At 55.2% G+C, this 20,037-nt stretch overlaps 1 protein-coding gene across 1 annotated transcript in view; it reads left to right on the top strand.

Moving 5' to 3' along the window:
- The window catches only part of Umodl1 (uromodulin like 1), a 51,617-nt gene that overhangs the window by 9,297 nt on the left and 22,283 nt on the right, over positions 1-20,037 (top strand). The window contains exons 3-10 of the mRNA XM_076868590.2: positions 218-379; positions 1,751-1,869; positions 2,762-2,948; positions 4,545-4,685; positions 11,196-11,450; positions 14,163-14,275; positions 15,703-15,922; positions 19,495-19,632. Coding sequence (XP_076724705.2) covers positions 218-379; positions 1,751-1,869; positions 2,762-2,948; positions 4,545-4,685; positions 11,196-11,450; positions 14,163-14,275; positions 15,703-15,922; positions 19,495-19,632 — 1,335 coding nt within the window. The remainder of the gene's footprint in view (positions 1-217; positions 380-1,750; positions 1,870-2,761; positions 2,949-4,544; positions 4,686-11,195; positions 11,451-14,162; positions 14,276-15,702; positions 15,923-19,494; positions 19,633-20,037) is intronic.

The raw sequence follows: 20,037 nt of genomic DNA, 5'->3' as shown, positions 1-20,037 counted from the left end.
GGAAAAGGAGGCCCCAGGACCTCCACCAAATCTGCCCTGGCAGCCCTATGGCCAGGCAATGGTAGAACCAACAGGGCTGGAGGTGGTCCCAGGCTGTGAGACCTGGGAACTACAGGAGGGGCTCACCTCTACATGCAGTGCCCACAGCTCACCAAGAACCTTCTTTTTTTTTTAAGATTTCAGATCATTAATTGTCTTCATTCTCCTTTCCTCTTAGCCCTGAATCGGTCTGGGGAATTTGCATCAAGACCTGGTGTCTGCCCAACAGCAGGGCCACAGCTACCCACCTCACAGTGCAGCTTGGACACTGAGTGCCCTGGGCTTCAGAAGTGCTGTCCCTGGTCAGGGGGCCACCACTGTGTGGCTCCCACACCTCACGGTAGGGCTGCTAGGAGGAGGGTCTCACGAGGAGGGGTGGGCGGGTAGGCACCTAGCAGCAGCAGCCCCAGTGCAGGCAGGGTGGGCACCTCCCCGGATCTGCTTGCAGGAGCGCTGGGCAGAGCTGGGCTCTCAGTGCCCTGTAGTGGCGAGGCACTCCTGTTGGGCAGAGACCCAGGTCTCCTGGCAGCTGCAGTTGGGCTCCTGCATGGGAAGCTAGGGCTGGATGCTCAGCAGAGGTTTCAGCAACCCAAGTCTTTCTCCCAACACCAAGAGCAGATGCTGACTGGCCATGGCTGCTGGTCTGGAAAGTTCTGTCCTAACCACAGGTTATACCTAGAAGCATGGGTGGGCCAGTGTTCAGAGCTAGGGAAACATGTGAAATAAATGTATATAAGAATCACATACAATATATAGTCATATTAGTAAGTATATAGCCATAAAGGAATAGTATAAACAGTATCAAGTATTATTAAATATTTTGTGTTCACTATACTATTCAACTATATATTGTAGTATTTATAATATGGTTTACATACAGTATTATATAGTATATTATGTAATATATAATTATGTATTATGCTGGTTGATATTAATAGTATAAATAGAATCCATAAAATCATGGCCCAGTGTTTAATAACTTGATACATCAGTGCAACATTATACTGGTGAGGATAGCAGCATACACTTGCATCTTGCATCTCTTTTCAAATTCCACTGCTTTGGCTCCTAGGCCTTCTGACCTGTCAGTCCCTCACAGGTTGGGGCCAGTGGTCTTCATGGTCAACGGGAGGGAGAGGAGCTGTGGGCAGGTGATTTACGGAGGGAGGGGAGTGCAAAGGTTGACCTCCTGCCCTCTGGCCTTCTGTCCTCACCCTACCTGTTTAGTCAGCTATTGTGATGCTATGAGTTAAAGACTTGACCAGAATAGCTGCAGAGAAGGAAAAGTTTATTTAGGGGCTCACGGTTTCAGAGGTCTCAGTCCACAGAAGGCCAGCTTCATTCCTTGGGCTTGAGGTGAGGCAGGACATCATGGTGAAGAGTGGGGCAGAGGGAAGCAGCTCACTTGATGATCAGAAACAGAGAGAAAGTTCTCCACTGGTCAGATACAGACTATATGCCCCAGAGACACGCCCCCAATGCCCACCTCCTCCAGCCACCACCCAGTTAATCCCATCAGGAATCTGTTCACTGATTAGTTTAAGGCTCTTGCAACCTGATCATGTCCCCTCTGAACCCTCTTGTATTGTCTTACGTGTGAGCTTTTGGGGGAACCTCACATACAAACCCCAACACCATCCCACTGTGGCTTCTGTGGCCAGCCCTGCCCTGGTCCTAACTCACTGTCATTCATCTCCAGATGCAGGTGCAGCTCCAGAGAGGAGCCGGGTGAGCTGGTACAACGTGACCATGCTGGTGAAGGTGGACTTTGAGGACCTGCAGCATGTGGACCCCGGGCTGCAGAACCACACGCGCCTTCTGTGCTCCTTGGTGGGTGGTAGGCGGAGAGGAGCTGAGGGCGGGACAGGGAGGGGGATGTCTCATGACTTCCCAAATGACTGGCTCTGAACCAGACTGGAATTCTCAGTTTAAAGATACCAGCTTCAGGCTGGGCATCCTGTGCATGCCTGTAACCCCAATGGCTCGGGAGGCTGAGGCAGGAGGATCACAAGATGAAAGCCAGCCTCAGCAACTTAGTGAGGCCCTAAGTAACTAAGTGAGACTTAACTAAAAATAAAATAAAGGACTGGGGATGTGGCTCAGTGGTTAAGTACTCCTGGGTTCAATCCCTGGTACCAAAAACAACAACAACAATAAAATACCAGCTTCAGAGAGAGATGCAACCCACCTGCCATCAAAGGTCTATCGAGAAGCAAAAGGGGACCCACCATTCTAGGGGCTGGAAGTCCAAAATCAGAGTGTTGGGGATCCGGTTCCCTCTGGGCACTGCAAGGGCTCCAGGCCCCTCCTGGGCTGTGTGGCGTCCTTTCCAGTGTTCCTCGGCACCGCCTTCCCTCTGTGTCGGGCTCTGGGCTCAAGTTTCCACTGTTGATGAGGACCCCAGGATTACAAAATGGGGCTGCCCTGAGGAGCTCACCTTTACAAGTGACATCTGCAGCAAAACCATCTCCAAATAAGGGCACAGTCGGGGCCAGGGGTGCAAGTTGGAGGGCACCATTCAGCCCACCACCACTGCTGTTGCGAAGGCCGTGTGAGTCTGGTCTGCAGGGCTTTCATGGGAGGGTCACAGGTACAGATGTCCTGCCACAGCACTCTCTGTGGAGCAGAACGGGGGATGCGTGTGTGCACATGGTTCAGCTCCTCCCACCTCAGGCTCCCTGTCGGTGTGAAGAGTTTGTCCTCTCTGATGCTCTGATTCCAGGTCACCAGTGCCTTGCAGCCGCTGGACCCCGCTGTGCACTACCTGAGCTCAGCCAGGCAGGACCCCTCCACCACACTGTCATGGCTGCTGCTGGGTCTGCCTCGGCTCCTGCCGGTGGCCAAGGTCTCCTCTATGCTGAATGACATTGTGAAGCGTGTCTATGAAGTGGTCAGCATCCAGGTGCAAGGTTGGTCTTCTTGCCCTAGTGGCCCAAATACAGGCTAGCTAAGGTCAGAACCAGTCCTGCGCACTGGCAGGCAGGGATCCCCATGCCCAGTGTGTTCCTCCCGCAGGGGTGGTGGTGGGCGGTGGTGGGTGGAGGTGGGCGGTGGTGGGTGGTGGGGCCCATCTGAACTCCTTCTGCCTAAGCCAAGCTTAAACTCAGGTTCCCAAGCACAGGTTCTGAGACTTTCCCTCCCCTCTCTCCTCCAAGCCTCCCTCCTCCCTGGGAGGCTTCTCCTTCTGTCCAGGGGCCCCTGAGCAAAGCCTAGAGCACATTCCAGGAGTATGCTCCTCCAGTTCTTGGGCTCCTAAGTCTCCCTCTGGCCTCCTTCCCACCTTCACAAGGACGTCTTTCCCCCAGGAGGCTCCATCAGCAGGATTTGTGCACAGTTGAATTTTCACTTGCTGAGGCCCTCAGCTGTGGCCTTGATTCCAGGAGAAATGACAGGGTGCTTTTTAGTTGATGACAGAGGTTGGCAAAGTGTTTTCCTGAAAAGGGACAGAGTCAATATTTTTGGCCTCGTAGGCCACATGGTCTCTGTCTCAGCCGCCCAGCTCTGGCCCTGCAGCATGAGCAGCCGCCATGGCACAGAAGCAAAAGGCGGGACCAGTCCAACCCTTTCTGAGGCGGGAGCAGGCAGCATGGTCCAGCTCACAGGCCCTGGGCGGGGCTGCTCCCATCGACGAAGCTTAGTCTGGGATGCCGAAGGTCAGCCTGAAGGGGCCATGAACACTCCGGGGATTGCGTTACCTTTCTTTGCGGTAATGGCAAAAGGCACGGATGTTCTTGGAAACCAAGCCAGACTGGCGCAGGGCCAACGGTCCGAGTGCTGGGGTGTCGTGACCACGCCCTCAGCTAGTGGTCACAGGAGCACACCTGGCGAGCAAGTGGTTTACCCCGAGAGGCTGCAAACCTACTGCAGGATGTGGATTTGACTGGGTGGTTTGGGGAGGGTGTAAGGAAGCAAGGTTTTTTTCTAGAATGAAGTGGAACAGTTGTACGACAGGGTAGCTCAGTAAATCTCATCTATGGGATGTGAAGTAACTGCACAAAGATGAGCCTTAGAGGGAAAGACTAATGATCCCACAATGTGGCCAAGAGAGGGGGGTCTGAGCTTTGTGGGTGATGCGTGAGCTAATTCCTGTTGGTGCTTAGAGACTCCTGTGAAGGGGCCCAGCTCTGCCTGGCTTTGTCCTGGGCACAGAGCGGCCTTGCCCTGAGGTCAGTGTTCCGGGGGATGGTGTCTGCCTGATGGGAGGATGACAGGGCCACCGTGAGTGCCAGGCCCACTCAGAACATCCAGAGTGGCTCCAATTTTCTTTCTCATTCAGAAAACTGCCTAGGCACTTGGTTTATTCTGGGGTCCATCATTTCATGACCACTCACTCAGACTCAGCCCAACCCTGAAGCCTTGTGCTCGGGCCACAGGGACTGCCCAGGGCGTGAGGTGCCTGGTGAGGGTGTGAAGCCCTGCCTGCAGTGGGCAGCTGGGAGGACACGTGTGGAGCCCCGCGGGAGGGCGGAGGTATGTGACGGGCCGTCCTGACCCCTCTTTCCCAGATGTGGACGAGTGCTCCCACGATGGGCTCCATGCCTGCTCTGGAGAGGAGCTGTGTGTGAACGGGGAGGGCTCCTACCAGTGCGTCTGCCCACAGGACTCCTTGGCCTCGGCTCCGCAGAAGCTGAATGGCACGGGCAAAGGTAAGACGGGGCTCCCCAGATGGCGTGCGCAAGGCTGGGGTCTAGGGGAGGGCTGAACCCTCCCTGTGCTGTCTCACCTGCCCAGGTCTCCTGGCGGTCACTCTCGCAATCATTCCTTGATCTAGCAGATGTCTGTCCAGTGCCACCCACTGTCCCAGTGCTGGTGAAAGGAGCAGGCACCAGCAGGCAGTGGTCGCCCTGGGGAACCTCCCGAGGTTGGCAGGTGTGGGCTGGTGTAAGTGGGATGGTCTTGAGTCCCTGGAGAGGGAGGGCATGATGAGGCTTAGGCTGGACCACAGGCAAGAGTTGGCACTGACCCTGGCTTTGCATGGGCAATCTAGGGGCAGAAAGTGTGTTGGGTGCTGGCAGAGACACTGAGAAGGGACAGCCTGGCTCTGTCCTGTTGGGGACATCGGAGGCTGGGGTGTCCCAGGTGCTGTGTATGTGACTGGCTTCTGCCAGCCCAGGGCTTATAGTAAGAAGTAACTGTACACAGTGGTCCCCCTTATCCTTGGTTTCACTTTCAAGGGTTTGCATTCACCTGTGATCAGCCACATTCTGAAAATATTAAGCAATTCATAAATTTTAAATTATGAGCCTTTCTGAGTAGCATGATGAGCCATCCGTCCCACTCCATCCCCCAGGAGGCGGAGTGCCTCTGTCCTGTGTCTCCGCACTGTATGCACTGCCCCCCGCGAGTCACTGGGTGGCCCTCTCAGTTCTCAGGCCACCTGTCACAGTGCTGCAGGGTTTGTGCTCAAGGGACCCTCATGGAACAGTCGAGTGACATCACAATGCCTATGTCACTCTCCCCCGTTCATCCATGTGGCTCTGTGCCGTCCCACATCATTCCAAGAAGGGCAAATGTGATACAGTCAGATACTTTGATGGAGACAGAGAAAGCATCCCAGGGTTCTATCATAGTGTGTTGTTAGGGTTGTTCCATTCTATTAGTTGATCTTACTCTGTTGGCTCTGCAGCAGGGACCCCCTTCTACTGTGCCTGGGCTCCTTTGTCCCCGTCATTCCCTCTCCCTGCAGGCTGGGTGGTCATATCACTCCATACCAGTCATGGAGGGACACCAAGTGTCCCTTGGGGTTCAGGAGGGCTGCTTAGAGAGTGTCCCCTGTAAGAACATGCCACACATGGCCAAGGCCCTGAGGCCTGGCTGACCTCCTGGTGGCTAGGGAAGGAGGAGCAGAGATGAGCCTGGCTCTGAGATGGGCCCCAGGGCTGCTCGCCATGTTGTTGGCCACGTGAGGAATGACCCGAGGGGCTAAGGGCCTCCGGCCTGACCTTCCCCGGGCTGCATGGCTGGAGGGTGTCCCTGAGACTGTGGCCTATTTCTGTCTGAGCCACCACTCTGCAGTCCTGTAGGGGCTGATGCTTATCACGGAGGGGTCCAGGGTCAGTCCTCTTGAGCTGGAATGTTCTACCCACTGACAGGAGGGAGCGCAGGGGAAGAGACCTGTGCCCTCTTCATTGCTGGAAGTGTCCTGGTGCAGGGGTGGGCACTGCGGTAGTTCTGTGCCACTGCGTTCTAGTAGCATCGTCAGGCGATGGCTTCAGGGTGAGGCCCTCACACAGCGCTCAGCTGGGCAGCTACATACCCTGTGGTGCAGCCCCTGAAGTAGGTGTGGACGGTGATATGAGGGCACAGCTGCGTTGGCTGTTTCAATTAAACGAAATTTGGAGCTAGCCAATCCCGGATCTCCAGGTATAAGAAAGAAAGAAAGAAAGAAAGGAAGGAAGGAAGGAAGGAAGGAAGGAAGGAAGGAAGGAAGGAAGGAAGGAAGGAAAGAAGGAAAGAAAGAAAGAGAAAGGAAGGAAGGAAGGAAGGAAGGAAGGAAAGAAGGAAGGAAAGAAGGAAAGAAAGAAAGAGAAAGGAAGGAAGGAAGGAAGGAAGGAAGGAAGGAAGGAAGGAAGGAAGGAAGGAAGGAAGGAAGGAAGAGCCGACCAGCCCAACTGTGGCAATCAATCACTCCTCCGCCACCGCAGCTCATGACTTTGGGGGTCTCATTAGAGCTGCACCCCACACAGATGCACCCCATGCCTTGTGTGGAACCGCAGATTCCGCAGACTTCCCGGTTGTGGACCCCAGGTCAAGAATCCCCCCTTTAGTGAGAACACGGGTTGGGATACGGTTATTTTTTCTCTGGACAGTAATCTGGAAAAATATCAGGCTCTATTTACAGTTAGCAATGCTGCCAGCCCAACTCCGCCGAGCCCGCCGGCGTAGAGCATTGCCAGAAGGCCGCCAGCCCCGCTTCCCTTCCAACAGGGCAGGACAGACAGCTCCAGCACGTCCAGACCAGAGTTGGGGGAGTTCCAGTCGCACACTGCTAAGGAAACAGCATGTGTTTTAAATTTAGATGCTGATTTGAATGAGCAATCCCCTGGAATGGCTAAGAGGTACAGTCCTTGGAAAATACAGCACAAATCTCAGATATTTTTCTTGTGAAATTCGTCACTCAATTAATGACACAAGGCAGCTGTATTCTTGAACTTACCAAAACCCGTGAGGAATGGCCACAGTCCACACTTAATGTTCCAGGAGCGTGGTCCACCTTGGGGGAAGGCACCGGTCCCTCTCCCCTGGCCTCCATCCTCAACTGGAGGCCCCCAGCTGTCCAGCTCCCTCAGGAGGGGTCTCCTGAACCTGGGCTTGGCGGGCAGGGGGGTCAGTGGCAGCAGCAGCACAGCTGGCGAGGAGCGGCCACCCAGGCTTGCCCCAGCCAGGCTCTTGGCTCCAGTCATCTTTCCGTGGCGTGCTCAGGATTTCAGCCCTGATCCATCCCCCCTGGTTCTGTATTCATGAGGGTCAGGTGCCAGGCGGACAGGCCCAGGGGGAAGGGAACTGAGTCTGACACACACCATGACAGTTGTGTCCCAGCACAATTTCCTGAACAGCTGGAGAGTAGAGCTGCTGGGAGCAACGAGAGCCAGGCCCACAGACAGGAGTCTGAGGTGCCCCACTGAGAGGAGGGTCAGGGCCAGGATATGCCCCCAGCTATGGGGTGGGGAGAGCCCTGCAGCAGGGACCTCGCTGCCTGCAGTCTCAGGATCCAGGTTGCCCCTGCCCACGGACCATGCCCGGAGTCAAGGACTGAGTGGTGACATTTGGGGTCACATTTTAAGAAGGAAAAGCTGGGATAAGCAGAGGAGGGTGTCCTGGCTAATGAGGGACCTCAAACCCAGTTCCAGGGGCTTATCCCAGAAGACAGAAGGCCAGGTGCAGAAGGAGCAGCGTTAGGGGAGAGCGCAGAGGCGCGTTAGCTCAGGATGTCAGGAGTTGGTCATTTTATAGCAAAATGAGGAACTTCCTCCTGTGTGCTGTGCCAGTCACGGGACAGCTGCCTCAAACACTTCTGGAAGCAGAGTCAGGAGGTTCCTGAGTGTCCTGTGGCTGCTGTGACAAAGTACCACAAGCTAGGTGGCTTACGCAGCAGGAACGAGGTCTCCCACACTGCTGGAGGCCTGAGGTCCCAACAGGTCCCACGGAGCCCAAGCAGGGCTGGGCGGGGCTGTGCTCCTGGGGAGCGTCTCTGCCTGCCCTCCCACCTTCTCCTGCTGCGGTCAGCATTCCTGGCCTGTGGCCACGTCACCAGCCTTCAGGGCCACTGTCTTCAGGTCTTTCTCTGCTCTTCTGACTGTCAAATCTCCCTCTACCTCTCGTAAGGACACTTGCGGTTGCACTTAGCACCACCCTGGGCAATCCAGGACACTCCCCCCATCTCAAGACCCTCAGCTTACATCCACCTGCAAAGACCCTTTTTCCAGAGAGCCGGCAGTTCCTCGATCATTATCTGGCAACCGTGGCCAATGGCTTAGGAGTCAGCAGGGAACTGTCAAGTCAACAGCTCTGCCACTCAGGGCTTGACCTTTCTGGTCACCTCTATGAGATGGTGTCACAGAAGAGCCTCTTAGCTGGGATGGTGGCAAGAAGTACATGGGGCACCATGTCTGGCACAGTGACAGCTTGGACTGAGTGTGGCACGCCTGTGTTGTTCTACCTCACAGGCTTGCAACCGGAGTGAACTCCCAGCTCCATGGCAGTGTCCCTGCACCCCTGGAGGCTGCCTGGGGAGGACTCTTCTTTGGGCCTGTCAGGCAGTGCTGTGGCATCACGTAGCTCTCCCTGTGTCTGTGTCAGTGTGGGTGCATAGTAGATGCTCAAAAAACCTCGAGCCTCTGAAACTGCCTCTGTTGCTGGTGGAAAGCTTTTGAACGGGGAAAATTGCAAGTTTCCCAATAAATTGGAGAAGGAGCTGCACAAATATTCAGAGGTAGCATTAGCCTTAGGGGCTGCATTTCTTTGGGTGGGAAGGGATTCTCTTTCTCCTAGTGCTCATTTGCACACAGGAACACAGAAGCTGCCATCTGTGGATGCCTTGAGGTCTCACAGCCTTCAAGGTTCCAGGTTTGCAGCCTCAACCCAACAGTCCAAGAACCCATTGGCTTTTCATTGAAAGACTGAGCGTATGTTATTAGAAGAGGTGCCATGTGCATGGTCTTCCCAGACCTCTTCCCAACACCACCCTCTGAGTCCTTTGCAAACGTTCACGTCATCGTCATTCCACTCTGCACGGAGACACTCTCAGAAGACACTCTAGGGTGGCCCTCAGTACAGATAGGTCATCTTCTGCTGCATGTCAGTTGTGATTTCCAAGCAGCAACAAGGAGACAGGGACCGTGTGCTGCTGCTCAAGCTTCCAGACTGGCCCTGGGCCCCCACTTTCCTTTTTATCAGGTCTCCTGCCGCACCTGGTCCCCCAACCACGGGAAGGAAAAGTGCTTGGTGCCTCCTGTCTTGACTGGACCGTCAGAATGTGCAGCAGATTTTCAGAAAAGAAGTCGTGGCCCTTCCCCAGTCTCTGAGTGAGACATGTGCTCCCAGGGAACCGACTGATGTGCAGTGCAGTTGCCAGAGGCTGGGCCGGGGCTCCAGGGACCGTGGAGCTGGGGGGAGGCCTACATTGTCAGGACCCAGATTGCAGGGAAGCAGTCAGGACCTTGCCCACCGGGAAGCCTGCCCTGTGTCTCCTGCTGCAAAGGAAGACATCATCAAGGATGAACCTCAGTGTCTACATCAACTTCTGTGACCAAAACGCAGAAAACCACTGGGTGATCCAGTAAAAGAAGAGTCAGGTCTTTTAAAAAATATGCTTCCCGATTCTAGGAATGTCGTGAGGAAGCAGTAAGAGTCTGGGAGGGTTCACTGATCCTGATCCCAGGCAGAGGGAAGGGAGGCCTCTCAGCCATTTGTACCCACCACTTGGAGGAGGGTCTGTGAGGTTCCCCAAGGGGAAGGACACACACACGGGATTATAAAAGGCAGCCTGGTGGCTTGGCTGGAAGGAGGCAGCAGGGCCATGTCACAGGACTGTGACGGGGCACTAAGCTTGGTTCTGGGCTTCTTGGCAGCCAAGGCAAAAAGGGGAACTGGGTTGTATTGGTTTGTTGTTTTTGTTGAGAAGAAGCGTCTGCATGTGTTGGGAAGGACAGAATTTTTTCACGATACTAGAAAGTGTGTATTCTATGAGTCCCTACACAAAGGGCTTTGAGGAATTGCGTAGCTTGAAAATTTATTTTCTTTACTATGGTTTTACAAAAATTTTTGTTTCCAAGTGTCCTCATTGATGCTTTTTATAGAACTAAAATTCTGACCTGAAGACGCTGCTGCCTGCCTGCAGGCCACCTACTTTAGATGCAGTTCCCACTCCCAGATGGCTGCCGGAGAGCCGGGCTTTTCCCACCCAAAATAGAGCTTTAATTCTAGCTGAGGACCAGAATAGATGTCGGGCGGTACGTTGGCGTTTTGCTCCCTGAAGCTTGGATTTCGATAGGAAAGCACAAAGGGGTAGGGAGCAGACTCTGCTGGACCCCTGAGGGCTGTGTCCTGATGGGGCCGTGGTCCAGCGGACGACTGGCTGGAAGCAGAAGTCCTGTGCAAGCATCAGGCTCACAGGAGTCCTGTGGCCCGCAGCCCTGGGTGGGTGCTGGGTCCTGGCCGCAGCCCTGCAGCCTCGCCGGCAGTGGCCTCAATGAAGACGGTCTCTGTCTGTGCCACAGTCCCCACGGTGCTCTGCCTCCTGGTAACCACTGATTCTGAACCACACGCAAGCCACACGTGCAGAGCCGTGGTGTAGACCGCGAGCACTGGGTCGGGGGCCCTCTAGCTTGGCTCAGTGACATGGGGGCTGCGACGTGAACCCCAGGCTTCTGTTCGCTTTCTCCTTCCTTCATCTCAATACCCAGCATCACGAAGCCATCCAGAACTACCTTCCAAAATCCCTGGCAGGGCCTGGGCCCTGCGTAGGATGTTTCCAAGGGAGAGGGTTGCTGCCTCTTTTTTGAACTAACAGGTTTGATTCAAGGTTGGGAAAAATGTCACGGTGATCCTGCGTTGGCCCACTGGACTCGGCACTGGGCTGAATGGAGGTGGGGCTTCTTGCTGCAGGGAGGGTGGACCACCCTCCCTGAGGCCTGTGCACACCCATGCTGCCCTAGATTGTCCTCCGATCCGTGACTACGTGGCCCTCAACGTCACCAGCAGCAGTTTCCGGGTGTCCTGGGGTTTGAATTCCACCCAGAACCACACCTTCCATGTCCAGCTCCAGCGGGGTGAGCTGGTGCTCAGACGCGCCTGGACCAGCGACCTGGGCCTGGAGGTGGCTGGGCTGGAGGCCGGGGTACTGTACGGTGTGAAGACCAGCTACCAGGGCTGCGGGGCCAACGTCTCCGCCTGGCTGACCGTCAAGACAGGTAAGGCCGGGCCAGAACTCCAGGTGACCTTGCGGACTTGTCTTGCTATCCCAGTTCCGCAGTCCCCGCACATCATGTTGTTCTTCCCGTAATCAGGCCACCAGAGGTCACTGCCTAACTGCAGTCTCCCTGTCCCCCTGAGCTTCCTAGAGCTTGGCAGGCTGCCTCACGGGCCCTCCACAGGCTCCGCTGCTCCCCTGCGTGTCTCCTCCAGGGCTCACTCTGACGTCTGAGGGGACGGCCTGGGGCTCTCTGGGGACCACCTTTGTGGCACATGCGGGGTCATTGAGTGGACAGGCCAAATGCAGTAACACGAGGATGGCGGCTGTGGGGAAGCAGGCAGCTGTCCCCACACTCGCTCCCACAGGGTGTCTACATGTCTCCCCACCATCAGAGCCGAGCTGCACGCTCAAGTCTCGACAATCACATGAGCCCCGCTTCCCATGTGACACACGTGTGCTGACACAGTGCACACCCCTGTGCCAGAGGCCACTTTCCCCATACCTAGGTGACACCCTCACAGCTAGAACTCAGTGTTGGGAGGTGGCTGGTGTGGCTGTCCAGTCTACCAGGTGGCCTGCCCAGCTCTGCTTGCTCATCCATACCCTGGGGGGTCACGGTAGTATGCAGACCGTGGTCTGGCTAGGTATCAGGGTGGGCGCTCTCCCCGAGGCTGGCCTTTGTGGCTGTGGGTTGTGAGGTGAGGAGTGCATCCGAGACATTCTACTCCTGTGTCCCATGTGTGTGCCCTCAACCTGGAGCAATGGGGGCCCCAGGCTGGGGGTCAGGCTCAGAGCAGGGTGAGCACGGAAATGGCTTCCTAAGGAGCCTGCTGGGGTCTGTCCAGTGCACAGAGATCCATGCAGCGACAACAGCTATGACTGTGGGTGAAGGAGTGGCCCTGATGGCTCGGTCTATGCCCCTGATGAACAGATTCAGGGCCAACCCCATGCAAAGTCATCCCAGCACACGGGTGGGCACCCCGAGGCCCCCAAACCCCAGCCTTGACGTGGCGCAGGGTCTCCAGTTTCCCAGGACCCCCCTCCATCTCTCCAGGGACAAGGGGAGGGGCCTCTCTTTTCCCCTGGAGGAAACCGAGGCCTGAGAGATGGTCACTGACCAGGGAATCTTCTCATACCCATCTGCTATTCACACTCCTTCCAGTTCACCTGGGATGCGCCACCCATGGCCGCCCTCTGTGATGCAGAGCTCTCTCCCCTGGGGCAGATGTTAGGAATTTGCAGCTCCACCCACCACCCCAGGCCCTCATGAAAAAAATATCTATGTTCCCATGCTAGGGAAGGGTAATTCAGAAGGTTCTAGAAGACTTCTGAAGAGTCAGCCTGTTCCACTCTCCAGCCTTGATTTCTTTCTTTCTTTATGTTGCAAAATGCCTTTTGTCGGTAGAGACCTTCTCGAGTGCTCTCTTCGCTTAACGTTGCATTTCCAATGTGGCCTCTGTGCCATCTGCACGTTGGGTGGGTGAGACTGCAGCAGCGGTCACCCAGAGCCTCTGGATGCAATCTGAGTCCTCAGGGCTCAGCAACTGCATCTTGTGATGCTGACCAGGCAGAGGTAGGAGGGGCTCGCGTCAAGGCCCGAAAGCCAGGGCCAAGCCTGGGGGTCTCTTGCTAAGATGGGGGGCTCAGCCTGGAAGTATCTGGGGTTTCACATTCTGGGTTTCAGTTACCTCCAATCAACTGTGGTGTAAAAATATGAAAGGGGAAAATTCTACAAATAATTTGCAAATGTTGAATAACTTTTATTACAGCATGTTGTTATAATTCTATTTTATTATTAGTCATTGTTCCAGTTCTTCCTGAGCCTGATTTGTAGCCTAATGTTTATCCTAGGAGTGTGTGTGTGTGCTTCAGGGGTGCACTGGGCCTCCTGGGAGGTCTTGTTTGGGTCAGGGGTCTGTTCACATCCTTGGTGAGCTTTGCGTGCCCTCAATCCTGGTGTGCACAGGTGATGGACAGCGTGATGACCTCATTGATCCTAAAGCTTGCTAACTGAGCTGAGCCAGGGCGGGGTCAGCTGGCCGCTGTCCACACTCAGCAGCACTCAGAGAGGCAGCAGGGCCTGTTTCCGATGCTCTTGACCTTTTGACTGTGCACGTGTCAGTTTTACTCTCATGATGAAAGTGACATGAGTCACCTTGTCCCATTTGGAGTATTTTTCCCAGCATCAGAGTAACAGCAACCTTTATTGCTGATGATAGTTAGCACAGGACAGAGGCAGGGCTCTCAGCACTGAAACCGGGAAGATTCCAGCAACCGGGGCCAATTTATCACCCTAATTTTGGGGGCCTGGGTGGGGATGCAGCAAAGAACCTGGTGGGGCCTTGTGTTCTGAAGAGGGCAAAGGGAAGCAGCAGCCCCCTGGGGAAGGATAGTTGAAGGGGCCTTCTTACCCACAGGAGCTGGTTGAATCCAGTTCCTGTTGGAGTGGCCTGTGGGGTTTGCACCTGGCTCCTCAGTGTTCCTATCCTGGCCTTAAGTGTGGCTTATGTTAATCAGTCCTTTCACTCCTTTGCAGATATAAACATGGTAAATCGAATTTCCCAGTTTGAGCTCAATCTAAGGTTCATGCCTTGATCTATTTTTTAAAAAAATCTTTCCTCATCAAAAAAGACTTTCTAGAAAACTGACAGAGAAGCAGGTGACTTTGAGTCCCAGGATTTCAGCTATTCTGCACCACTGTCTGTCTCAGATGCCCAGGTTTTTGGACTTACAATAAGGATCGTGAACTGCAACCTGACGGAGCAGCTACTCAACTGTAGCAGCGTGGAACACAGGGACTTCTCCCGACAGCTGCTGCAAGAGGTAAAGCCAGATGTGGTCCCAGACTCCTCACCTTGTGTCCTCTGGGCAAGGACTACCCACGGGAGGGCAATATGACCAGCTCCTCCCCTGTGGTCATGGAAAAGTCACATGTCACTGCAGCCTTAGGCAGGCCAAGCCCAAATCACACAGTAATGGCTTACCCCACCCAACCTTGTCCCTGAACAATCTGCCTTCAGAATTTGTGTTTGATTACAAGGTCTACACCACTTGGACACACAGCTGGATCTGCTGTTGAAGCATCTGCTTGGGAACCTGTCTTTCTGCAATGGCGTAGCTTTACCAGGGAAGCATTTACCAATCATCTCAACATCCCTTCCTCCTTGTGGCTAACAGGAACGTCCAGTGCACAGCCTGGGAGTCAAAGCCAGTGTTAAATACCATCTATCCATAGATGTTGAGCTGGAGAGGAAGTGGCTTACTAAATCACCAAGAATTATGAAAGGACTGAGCTTTTATCTTTCTTGTGAATGAATAGGCTGGCCTGCCACAGTGTCATAAAAGACAAGAGATCGCTAGGTCAGAGACAGAGCCCTTGTCATTCCCAGAACTGCAAGTGGCCTGAGCATGATGTTGGGCCCTTTTGGCTCTGTTGGGTGTACAGGTGGATGGATGATGCCCATAAAGGGGGTCCAGGTCACAGCTGAGGAACCCCACATTTAGGGAACCTAAATCTTTTATAATAGGCTGCATGCAAAAATGCCTAAGCCTTTCTTCAGAAGGAGATGTTATCTTTGTTATACTGGACAGTAAACAGGGCGTTCTTTGCTCTAGAGGGAGCCACCATTACTGTCTCCCAAGGCTGCTCATAATATAAACCCCCTTAGAAAGACAGTCTGGAACAAAAGGGCAGTTAATGCCTCTGTTTGCAGGATGTGTGGAAATGCAGGAGCCTCACAGAATGCTGCTTCCCAGCATTCGTCTGCAGGGGGAAACTAGCTTTTGAGGGTTCTTAGAAAACTCTTTTCCAATGTTAATTTCTTTGAGCTCACAGGAACTGAGTGGCAGAAGGTAGGAGGTAAGGCTGGTGTGTTCTTTGTTAAAACATAGGTGACCCTGAGCCCTTGGCTCTGTGTATTTTCTGGAGACACAGCCCAGTAATGAGGGGGACAGCTCCAAATAGCCATGGAGACTGTTCCTTGGTATTCTTCTCTGTCAATCGATCAGTCCCTCAATAAATCCAACAGTCTATCTCACTCTCACCCACATATACAAATCACCTGCATGCCCAACTTCAGAACATCCAGAGTGGATTGTTCATCTGATGCTGCAGGTCTGGAAGCTTGACTGTAGAGGTCACTCTGGGTTCTCCAATAAGACCAGGTCAGGCTCGACTGACTCAGGGAAAAACACGATTTGAGAGGTGTCTCTGCTGCCATGTCTGAGCCCTGTCACCTGTTCTTGGCTAGGTCGAGAACTCCTTCCCACCAGCAGTTTGTGACCTTTACCGACGTGGGAAGCTGAGGATGCAGATGGCGTCTCTCCAGGTGGGGAGCGTGGTGGTGAAGCTGAGGCTCACAGTGCAAGACCCCGAGTTTCCAGTGGGTGTCTCCACTCTGGCTCCCCTGCTCCAGCTTCTGCCTTCAAGCACAGTGTTCCAGATCGACCAGCAGGGGACGGCTGTGCAAGGTACGCACGGGACTGTGCCGCCAGGATGTCCCTCTAGTGTGGTTGTGGTCTAGGAGACTTTATTTTGAGTCAATCTTTCTTTAACCAAAAGGAAATAAAGTAAAGGAAAGCAATTTTTTATCTGTTTTTCTCCATAAGAACCAGGGGCCGGGGCCAGGCCCCCCACTCTGCACCCCACTCCTCATGGCTCCAGGTAGGAGGAGGTGCCCAGGGAAGGCACTCTGAGACAGGGCTTATTCCCTCTGGATGGTGCCTCTTGTTAATTGCAGGCCCCGAATATTGAGGAAAATGGGGCCAGGGGTCCACCTGGGGGCAGGGAATGGGCATTCCCTGTGTCTGGTCAGGGCCCGTGCTGCAGGTGTCTGTGGAAGTTTACCCGTGGGCCTATTTGATTAGCCCACATGCCATTTCATTTTACTGATGTTGCCTTGAAGCAAGAGAGACAGACACACATAAAAAGTGTCATAAAGAGAGATGAAGACAGACAGAGACATAGAGCCTCACAGAGAGAGAGAGACAAAGATAGTGGTAGAGACAGAGACAGGGAGAGACAAAGACATAGACATGGAGCCAGTGACATAGAGACTGGAAGTGGAGGCAGACACAGAGTCAGAGACACAGAGAGAGACAGGGCAGAGACAGGGCGTCGACTGTGAGGCCAGCTTTGCTGTTTCCCAGCAGGGCCTGGCTTTGACCCCACAGTGGGACACAGTCTCTGCACCCTGGGCCTCAGCTGGACGCCAACCATGGAATGGTATCCCCCGGTGGCGCTGGGCCTAGGAGGAGCAACATTACCCCCTTGAGCTCAGTGGTGTGCTGGCCGCCCCAACTTTCCCCTGCCCAGGAGTGCAGGGGGGCATGGCACATGTACTTGAAGCCACTCCTGGTGTCCTGTGCTTAGTCTGGGGGTCACTCGGTTCACTTGGTGCCCTCAGAGATGGATGTGCTGCAGGGTCCTGCCTGGCTGGGCTGTGGGGCTGAGGGTCAGCAGGAGCAGGAGTCCCGTAGCAGGGTCCTCAGTGCATGCCCTGCCCCTCCCTGAGAACAAATCTTCAGCTGATCCAGCCCTGCCTCCCCTGACTTAGGCACCAGGGCCAGGCTACTCCAGATCTTGGTCAAATGGACCTTGGGTGTGAGGGACACAGTGGTCTGAACCATGACCCTAGGAGTCATGGCTATTGGAACTTCAGAATGTGACCTTGTTTGGAATAATTGTTTAAAGACGGCATTAAGGACAGGAGCTCAGAATAAGATCATCCTGAGGTTAGATTTAGGGTGGGCCCTAAATTCAAGAACAAGTGTCCTCAAAAGAGACAGAAAGCAGGAACCCACGCAGGCCGGGAGGGGGGCATGGGAGGACGAAGGCTGGAGGGACGCCCCCGGGTGAGGGGGACTCCTGGAGCCAGGAGAAGCTGTGCCAGGCAGCAGGAGGGTCCCCCAAAGCCCAGAGTCAGCTTGGCCCTTGCTGACGCCTGGATTGCAGGCTTCTGGCCTCCAGAACGGGGAGATGAACTGGAGCTGCCCGATTGGTGATTGTTGCTATGGTGACCACAGGACACAGGTGGGAAGAAGACGGACGGGCCTTGTGTTTCTGATATCCCCTAAGTCAGTTGAAGTGCCCCCCAGCTGTTCCCTAGAAGTTCCGGAAGCCCCTGGACGTTGCTAAGTGCCCATGACAGCAGGCTGCTGAGCCAGCATTTCCTGCTGAGGGGTCACTGTGGGGTGTCCCCCTCAGTTGTCTCTTTGGTCTGCGGATGACGAGGCCTTGGGCTGTCTTTTGTCAGGGGAGGTGGCCCTGCCTTGGACAGAGTCTTCTGACTCAGGAACCAGTGGCTTCCCTGGACACTGGAGCAGCAGAACAACTACAGGATACAGTCTCCTCCCCCGGGGAGGCTGGAGACCACTGTGGGGGTCGGTCTCCCCACCCTGAGAGAGCCCCACCTCAGGCCAGGAGGGGCACAGACCGTGCCTTCTGTGACAAGACCTGGCACTCCTGGGAGGAAGGAACGGTGTCTGCTCAGGTTCCTCAGGAAGTAATCCTGGTGGAGTGGCCGGAACGTTCCAGGTCATTTTGGAGCACTTGCTGCCCGTGGGTCAGCGTGTCCCAATCCTGACACTGAAGGCTGACAGGAGCCTACGTGGGGCCATTGGATGTCAGGACCTCTTCTTTGCCCTTAGCCTGTCCGTCCTGAGTCTGCCATGTCCTGGGCAGGCGACGGAGGGGAGCAGAGTGCTGCCCCTGCTCGGGCTCCTGCCCATCCTCACCTGCCCAGCCCACGGGTGCAGAGCCCCCACAGCTCCTTCTGCAGCACACCTGCCTTCTCCTCTGTGCCAGGAGCCGGCTGGCCCTGGCTTCTGTACGAGACTGAGTAGCACTGCCCACGCGTTGGGCTTCCTGTGAGCCGCCAGCAGCGGGCAGCCGTGCTAGGTGAGTCCCTGCACACTAAACATAGATGCCAGGTGCTTGGTGGTCTGTCTGGACTGGGCCTCCGCTCCCCTCCACGGCCTGCTCCCATCCAGCCTGGCTCCGACCCCAGCCTGGTGGCTCAGGACAGTAGCACTTCAGATAGGCATGTGGCTCTGGCAGTGCCGTGATGGCAAAGTCACCCAGAAGGCCACATGTAAGTGGTCTGTAGCTGTGGCAGCAGGTAACCACCTGGCTGACCTCTGTGAAGGCAGCATGAGGCAGACCTGAGACACCGCAGCTGGGCTTCCCCAGCCGCACAGCTGCCAGGACCAAACAGTGCCTTTTCTTGGCTTCAGCCCCTGCCAAGTCGGAGCTCTGGCAGGTTGGGCTGGGTCACTGCATTCCTGGGAAACTCCACCTGCAGCTCGATAAGCATGCACAGACACGGGGCAGCCTGGCCCTCCCTGGCCTCTGCTCAGCCCACCTCCACCCCGGGGAACCGCATACTTCCTGGTCTGGCTGCCCTTCTAGTAGAGGTGGCGCCTCTCAGAGCCCTCCCTGGCCAGCAGGCCCCATCCCCAGCTGACCTCTCAGCCCAGAGGTTTCCCTGTGGGCAGTGACCCACAGAGAGGCTTCTGGACTGAAGCACAGACTTGTAGGGTCATGGGGAAACTACCCTTGACCCCGGCTCTTCCTGGCCAGAAATCCAGGTGAGGGTTTGCTCCTTAAGATCTCCTTCGTGCCCGTCTAGGCTTGTGTTAAAGAGCATGGGACCAGCACATTCTTGACTAGAGCAGTGGAAGATGGGGTGGCAGCCCCCGGGGTGGAAAGGAGGAGGTGGGAGAAAGAGGAAGGAATGGTGATCCCAAAGGGATATCTAAGAGCAATGCCTTCACGCCTACCTGAAAGAGCCACCATTCCCAGGTGAAGGCCAGCAAGGCGTCCATCTGTCGGTCTGCTCGTCAGCTTGGAGGTCAGGCTTCCAGGAGGGGCTCTTGCTGGAAGGGGCCCGCCACGCCTGACATCCATGCTGGACTCTGTGATGTTTGGCAGACTCTGCCTGTCCCCCGGGAGAACAGTCCGGAAGTGTCTGGCCCGTGTCCTCCTGTTTTCTGGGCCCCTCTGGCCCTCTTCCCACTGGCTCTGTCTTTCCTGTCCCCGGCAGACTGGGACGAGTGTGCAGACAGCTCGGAGCACGACTGCTCCCCGGCCGCCGACTGCATCAACCTCGAGGGCTCCTACGCCTGTCAGTGCCGCACAACCAGGGACGCCAACCCCTCCCGGGCTGGCCGGGCCTGTGAGGGTGCGTGTCCCCAGCCCCGCTCTGGGACCTGGGCGGGGAGGGCAAGCTAATGCAAGTGTCCATGGAAATGTTTTCATTTTCTTTTAAAACCAGAAGAAAGAAAATAACATGATGGTAAATCTACGCAATAACCAATCCAGCCTGGGTTCTGCCCACTTTTATGCCAGTGTAGTTGTGAAATTTAATTTAATAGATTTTTTTAAATGAAGGGGTACAGGAACCCACCATCACCATGAGCCCCTGGGAAGGCGGATTCTCTCCCGGGAGGCCTCAGACTGGAGAGGGAGTAGAAGCCCAGGTGAGCTGGACGAAGGCCTGGGGGCCTCTGAGCCCTGCTCCTCCACCTCTCGGCCCCAAGTCCTAGTGCAGGGGCCACCAGAGTGCTGCTCAGGGAGCAGGGGGAGC

The sequence above is a fragment of the Callospermophilus lateralis genome, chromosome 10, assembly GCF_048772815.1.
Source record: "Callospermophilus lateralis isolate mCalLat2 chromosome 10, mCalLat2.hap1, whole genome shotgun sequence".
Lineage (NCBI taxonomy): Eukaryota > Metazoa > Chordata > Mammalia > Rodentia > Sciuridae > Callospermophilus > Callospermophilus lateralis.
The sequence above is the reverse complement of the archived record's forward strand: the minus strand, read 5'-3'. Positions and strand labels throughout refer to the sequence as shown.